The sequence below is a fragment of the Chinchilla lanigera genome, unplaced genomic scaffold (genome assembly GCF_000276665.1).
Source record: "Chinchilla lanigera isolate Chin_1 unplaced genomic scaffold, ChiLan1.0 scaffold00012, whole genome shotgun sequence".
Taxonomy (NCBI): domain Eukaryota; kingdom Metazoa; phylum Chordata; class Mammalia; order Rodentia; family Chinchillidae; genus Chinchilla; species Chinchilla lanigera.
Window position 1 is genome coordinate 25,372,852 of NW_004955413.1, and position 7,014 is coordinate 25,379,865.

At 51.6% G+C, this 7,014-nt stretch overlaps 1 protein-coding gene across 1 annotated transcript in view; it reads right to left on the reverse strand.

Annotated features, from left to right (window-relative positions):
- Positions 1-6,472: 6,472 nt before the first annotated feature.
- The window catches only part of LOC106147908 (translation initiation factor IF-2-like), a gene marked incomplete in the record, with an annotated part of 4,539 nt that continues 3,997 nt past the window's right edge, over positions 6,473-7,014 (reverse strand). The window contains 1 exon segment of the mRNA XM_013511306.1: positions 6,473-7,014. Within this exon segment, the coding sequence (XP_013366760.1) occupies positions 6,712-7,014 (303 nt within the window).

Sequence of the window (7,014 nt, forward strand, 5' to 3'; positions counted from 1 at the left end):
TGTCCCGGGCCTCGAACCCACATTCATGGTATAGCACATGCTGATATCTGTTCCCCGAGCTTGACCTTAAACAGTCAGGTCCTAAGGAGCCCAGGGCAGCCACTTCCTTAGTTGGGGTTCTCCTGTGCCCTCCGCCCCACTGAGAAAGGAGGCCCAGCCCCTTGTGACAGTGGGAGACTTGGCAGGGTGATGTCTCAACACCCTTGGGGAGGGTTCTGGGTCTGGCCTCACTCATGCCATAAGAAGGGCCTGGGGCAGCTTCCGGTTGGCTGGCTTTCTGAAGGGAGGTTTCCCTCCTGCGCCTGACAGAGAGGCTAGGAGTGGTTTCCCATCAGAGCCATCTCAGTGTGTTGGAAAAAGTTCCTCCTGTTTTCTAGCCTTCGCCAGGCCTGTGGGACACCCCAGGCAGGAAAGGCCATTCTGCCAGCATCTAAGCATGAGGGCATCTGTGGGTCAAGTTCTAAGACTGAAAGACTCAGGAAAGGGCCCAGAGTGCATGACAGTATCACAATTCATCACGGCTGAATCACAGGCCCCCTGGAATGTCTCTCTCTTGCTCCCTGGTGTTGTAACTGCTCAGATCCTGACCCACACATGCAGGAACCATCCCCCGCTCTCCTTCTGCTTCCTTCCAGCCCTGGCCAGTATATTCTCCCTGCAGTGCAGCCACCAGCCCATGTGGGACTTTGTGTAAATTGGGCAAGAGTTCCTTTCCTCAAACCATTTTACTTCCATCTATCGGAAAGTTGCCATGAGGTCCTGATTTGTGTTAGAGTCATACAACTCCACAAGGTTGTCCGGCTTCTACATTTTCCACCTGACCCTATCATATACACGCTCAACTTCAGTCTATGCTCCCCAACACCATAGCGCCAAGGGAGGCCTGGTACGGCTGCAGGGAGTTCCGCCTACCCTGTCGTGCTGCTCCTCCCATTCCCTTGGACAGAAGTAGGCAGCCGACTTAATGGCAGCCCACCTGCCCGCAGGTTGGGCAGCAGTGACAGCAGTGAGAGGAGGAGGTGCAAAGAGAAGCCGCTACGAGAGACCTCAGCCCTAGGACAACCTGACCTGAGCAGACTGTGGGGAAGTGCCTCAGCAGAGCTGTGATGTGGGAGAGGCCACTCTGATCCAGGAATCAGTAATGGAGAAATAGTCAGCACATCCTGGAAACGCAGGAAGGTAGCATATGATAAAGGCAGGACTTCATGGCACTGGGGGAGTGACTGTTGCCTGAATATCTGACAGCTCTGTAAAAAACCAGACCGTTTCTAATCCCTCCCTCACTTCTTACACCAGACTGAATTCCAGGCAACTGCACCGAAGATAGAAATTTTTGAGGTGCAATTCACCCAGGCATGATCTGGGCTCAGAGTTGGGGCCTCCTGCAGTCTGTGTCCAACCCTGGCTGCCTGGCCAAGGATGGCGGTCGCAGAACAGGCTCACATCCTGTTTGCCCTTTTCATACCACCTGGCACAGCGTGGGCAGCAGAGATCTCACGGGCGGATGGGGGCCGCTCTCTCCCGCCCATGATATCAGGTTTTAGCCTGGAGAATGCAGGATTGATGACATTTAATGATAGCAAACCCCATTAAGAGAAAGGCAGCTCTCGGGCAGCGATCTCCAGCTTCCCGGCTGGCTCTCCTCCCGGCGCCTCCCTGCTCTGGGAGCAGCAGAGTCCTGCGTGACTGCAGCGGCGCTGGGCTGGGCTGAGCTCTGCCCTGTCCTCCACCAGCAACATCCCTCCACTTCGGGGTGACGCATCCACCAAGGGCCTCCAGTCTTTAGGGGTCCAGCTGGTCCAAGGAGAGGAAGGGGCCTGGGGGACGCAGGTCTGTCCCATGAGGCCCGGGCTGCCCTCTCCTGTCTCTGTGACATCGCTCCTCTGAGGCTCCCGCCTCTGGCTTTCTCAGCTTCCCTCCTGGTGCTGCTTCCCGCCCCCGCGGGACAGAACAAGTCCCCTTGAGCCCAAAGCAAACCAGGCAGAGGCAGCACACGCAGTGGGGCTCGTCCCCCCGACTGTCCTTGCATCTTGTTCTGTCACTCCCCGGCAGACTCAGTGTCCCCCCTTTGACTTCCCACGCATTTTCCAGCCCCGGCCTCTGCCCCCACCGCCCCCCGAAGCAGCCAGCCACTGACCAGCTGCTACATGGGAAGGACAGTGCCCAACTGGCCCTGTGACCTTGCCCTCCTCTTAAGGACGATGTCCTTCCCCTCCCCCGCTTCGGACCGTTCCTCCCCAGTGTGCTTTGCTTCTTTGGCCTTAGGTTTCAGCGTCCCCAGTACAACGACTCCTTATCCACTTCATGTGCCCTGGTTCTGACTTCATTTGCCCTAGCGATGGTTCAGAGCTCTAGACCCAAGCTCAGCTCCTAGTCTTGCCACATAAGCTTCTTTTTGTTTCTTTGTTTTATTTTGTTTTGATGTTTTTTTGAGACACAGTCTCATTATGCAGCCAAGGCTGGCCTCAAATTCCCAGCAATCCTCCTGCCTCAGCCTCCTGGAGGCTGGGATTATAGATGTATACTACTACTTTTTTTTTTTTGGTCTTTTTGAGACAAGGTCTCGCTATGCAGTTCAGGCTGGCCTTGAGCTCACTTTGTAGCCTAGGCTGGCCTCAAACTCACAACAATCCTCCTGCCTCAGCCTCCTGGAGGCTGGGATTATAGATGTATACTACTACTTTTTTTTTTTTGGTCTTTTTGAGACAAGGTCTCGCTATGCAGTTCAGGCTGGCCTTGAGCTCACTTTGTAGCCTAGGCTGGCCTCAAACTCACAACAATCCTCCTGCCTCAGCCTCCTGAGTGCTGGACTTACAGGCATGTGCCACCACGCCTGACCTATAGCTTTTTAAGATTCCATTTCTTGGGGCTCCAGATCAGTGGTAGAGTGCTTGCCTAGCATCCTTGAGTCCCTGGGTTTAATCCCCAGTACTCCTACCAAAAAAAAAGGAAGGACATTATAAACCAGGCGTGGTGCCACATGGCTATAATCCCAGCACTCAGAAGGCATAAAAAGGAAAACCGCCATGAGTTTGAAGTCAGCCTAAGCCACCTAGTGAGTTCAAGGCCAGGTGAACTAATAGCAAAATAAACAAATATTCAAAAAGTGCTGGGCATGGTGGCACACACCTGTAATCCCACCACTTGGGAGAGGCTGAGGCAGGAGGACTGTTGAGAGTTCGAGACCTGCCTGGGCTACAAAGTGAGCTCAAGGCCAGCCTGAACTGCATAGCGAGACCCTGTCTTGAAAAGAGAAAGAAAGAAAGGAAGAAAGGAAGAAAGGAAGAAAGGAAGGAAGGAAGGAAGGAAGGAAGGAAGGAAGGAAGGAAGAAAAAAAGAAAGAAAGAAAGAAAGAAAGAAAGAAAGAAAGAGAGAGAGAGAGAGAGAGAGAGAGAGAGAGAAAGAAAGAAAGAAAGAAAGAAAGAAAGAAAGAAAGAAAGAAAGAAAGAAAGAAAGAAAAGAAAGAAAGAAAGGCAGAAGGGCTTCCACCCCCTGGAAGTAAAGGGACTGTGGCAGTTTTTAGCCCTAAAGATGTGTGGCGAGATTAGGGGATGGCAGGGGATGTCACGGGACTGGTGCATGTCAGCACTGGGACACAGGAAGATCTTTCTCTTTTTTTGGTACCAGGAATCAAACTCATGACCTCGTGCTTGCTGGGCAGGCGCTGTGCCATTGAGCTCTATCCCCGGCCCAGGAAGATATTAATAAGGGCCAACTCTTGCTGTCAGCTGCTGAGTCCTGCAAGTGGATGCTGCAGTGACCAAGGGACAGACTGGGGCTCAGCCTGCCGGTCTAGTCCCTGGCTGCAGTATGAGTCCAAGAGACCCCAGAATGCCCCCTGCCCCATGAAAGCCAGCAGAATCCTGAGACAGGGCAGAGGGTCTCTGGTCTACACCATGGACACAGCTGGGCACCACACGCCACTGTACTGCCCAGTCTGCATGGCCACAGGAGTGTTGAGGGCAGGGAGACTAGAAGAGGGGTGTGGAGGTGAAGATGACCTGAGGGGGGCTGATCTTGAGGGCAGAGCCACCCCCAAACAATCGTCCTCCATCTCACCTTCCTAAAAATAACGTTTTATGGATCAGGAAGGGCAGAAAGGACAAGAATGGTCACCTGGTCTTTCAGCTGGAAATGTCACCAATTAGATGTATCTGGGTCACAAAATTATCTCTTTAAAGAGCAAATGAGGGCAGCTGGGAAGAATGGAAAGAACAGTTTGGAGGAAGACAGATTCGGGTTCTACTGGAAGGCTCTCTGCTGCTTCACTCAGTGTCTCAGAAAAACGACTGAATCTGTCCAGATCTTGGCTTTTTCATCTGTCCAATGGACTAACGACACCTACCACACAGGGATGCTGGATTAAGAGATACTGCTCTAAACAAGTTTAGTTAGCTTTTTTTGGGGGGGGGGGCCTTTTTGAGGCAGGGTCTTGCTATGCAGTTCAGGCTGCCCTTGAGCTCACTTTATAGCTCAGGCTGGTCTCGAACTCACGATGATCCTCCTGCCTCAGCTTCCCAAGTGCTGGGATTACTGGCGTGCGCCACCACACCGGCAGCTTTTTTTTTTTTTTTTTTTTTGGTCTTTTTGAGACAGGGTCTCACAGTGCAGTTTAGGCTGGCCTTGAGCTCACTTTGTAGCTGAGGCTGGTCTCGAACTCGAAACGATGATCCTCCTGCCTCAGCCTCCTGAGTGCTGGGATTACAGGCGTGCACCACGCCCAGCCTTAGTTAGCTTTTGAATATGCAGCTATCTAGGGAAAGGGCCTGAGAGAGTTGGGTTTTGTTTTTTTTTTTTTTTTTTGGTAGAGGGAATAGAAGAGAGTTGGGTTTAAACCCTACCTGCTAGGGCAGGAGTGGCGGCACCTGCCTATAATCTCAGCACTCAGGAGGCTAAGGTAGGACAATGTTGCAATTTTGAGACCAATCTGGGCTACAAAGTGAGTTCAAGGCCAGCCTGAACTGCATAGCTAGACCCTGTTACAAAAAGACCAAAAAAAAAAAAAAAAAAAAAAACAAACAAACACAAAAACACCCATATGTGCTCAGTAACTGGGTTAGAGAGTCTGAGCTCCAATAGGTCACTTTAAATCCACAGAGCCACCTGTGATAGGTGGACAGTGAAAAACTGAGCAACTCCTGTGTCTCCCTTAGCCAAAAGAAGCTCTGAATTGAGGGGGCACCTGGTGACCCATTTGGGACCCCTCTCACCTGGGAGCTATTGCTCTTGCACTATTTCTAATAAATACTCCTCCAGCTTCCTGCTCTTCAGCCACAATCTCATTCTCCAACTTCATGAGGAAATCAGCTCAGGTTTTTGAGATTTGTGTGGATTTAACTGTTGCACTACGTTTGTAAAGCACTGACTGCTGTCTGGTACACAGCAGACACCGAAATGCAGGGGTTGAGTTACATGGTCAGGAAGAATGAAACTGCGGATGGAGGAGGTCCGTGCCAGCAAATTTATTTAAAAGATATAAAGACAGCTTGAGCTGTCCGGGAGGGGATTCTGAGTAGGGCTCTTGCCGGGCGTGGTGGTGCACACCTGTAATCCCAGCACTTGGGAGGCTGAGGCAGGAGGATCATTGTGAGTTCGAGACCAGCCTGGGCTACGAAGTGAACTCAAGGCCAGCCTGAACTGCATAGGGAGACCCCGTCTCAAAAAAAGGACAAAAAAAACTCCAAAAAACTGAGTAGGGCTCTTTGTCTAGAGGATTTTAAGGGGTCTGGCAGGGAGCTCAGGCTTGTTGTGTAAGCAATGTAATCTCCACCCTATATATTTTTGTTTGTTTGTTTGTTTTTTGAGACAGGGTCTTGCTATGCAGTTCAGGCTGGCCTTGAGCTCACTTTGTAGCCCAGGTTGGTCTCGAACTCACAATGAGCCTCCTGCCTCAGCTTCCCAAGTGCTGGGATTACAGGCGTGCGACACCATACCCGACCTTTGCTTATTTTAATTTTTTTTTGTTTTTTGAGACAGGGTCTCAATCTCCACCCTATAGGAGACTACATATTTTTCAGGTCCAACCTATATAGTGTTCATATAGTGATTCTCGAACGTGTGAACTTCCTGTCTCAGCCTCCCAGAATACTGGGATCATAGGCTTAGGCAATCATACACAGTATGAACTCCACATCTTTTACTATTTTTTTTTTTTTGAGACAGTGCCTCCCTATGTAGTTGAGACTGTCCTTGAACTCACTATGTAACTCAAGCTAGCCTCGAACTTGTGCTGATGGATCCTCCTGCATCAGCCTCCTGAGTGCGGGGATTAAAGGCATATGCCACCACGGCCAGCAAGTGTCTATCTCTGCCTAATAAAATCTGTCTATGCCTCTTACTCATGTGTCCTGAAATTTTTTTCTTGTGACAAGAGTCAAGAACCTAATACTTTTTATCTTTTTTTTTGAGGCAGGGTCTCTCTATGCAGTTCAGGCTGGCCTTGAGCTCACTTTGTAGCCCAGGCTGGTCTCGAACTTGCAACAATGTTCCTGCTTCAGCCTCCCGAGTGCTGGGATTACAGGCATGTGCCACCATGCCCGGCCCTCGAGTTCCTAATAGATGGGCCAGGTTGGGCACCTCATCTGTTCTTTGGAAAACCTCTTCAGACTCCACCCAGTGACCTGATCACCTTTTCATCTCCAAAGTCACCTTTTTGGTCTCAGCCCTGCCCTCTGGCTGGAGGTATGGCATAGCCTCTTCTGGCCTCCCCGCTTAGGCCCTGGTTTCCATGGTTACTCCAGCCAGCCAGATGCTGTTAATAGAGAAGTCAGGTGCCACTGTGACAGGTGGCCCGATCAAAGGCCTGGACCTGGGCCCATCTCTGAGGTTGCTCGTCTGCTTACCAGCCCCTGAGAGTGTGAGAAAAGCCCATAAAGCAAGCTGTGCCAGGGCCGGGGCGGAGTCTGTAGGGGCGGCGGGCAGCGCTGAGCGCGCGGAGGTAGCGCTCTCCTCCCGTGCGCCGGGCGCGGCCACCCTGGCGCTGTAGAGGCGCAGTGCCCGCGGCAGCGGTGGCCT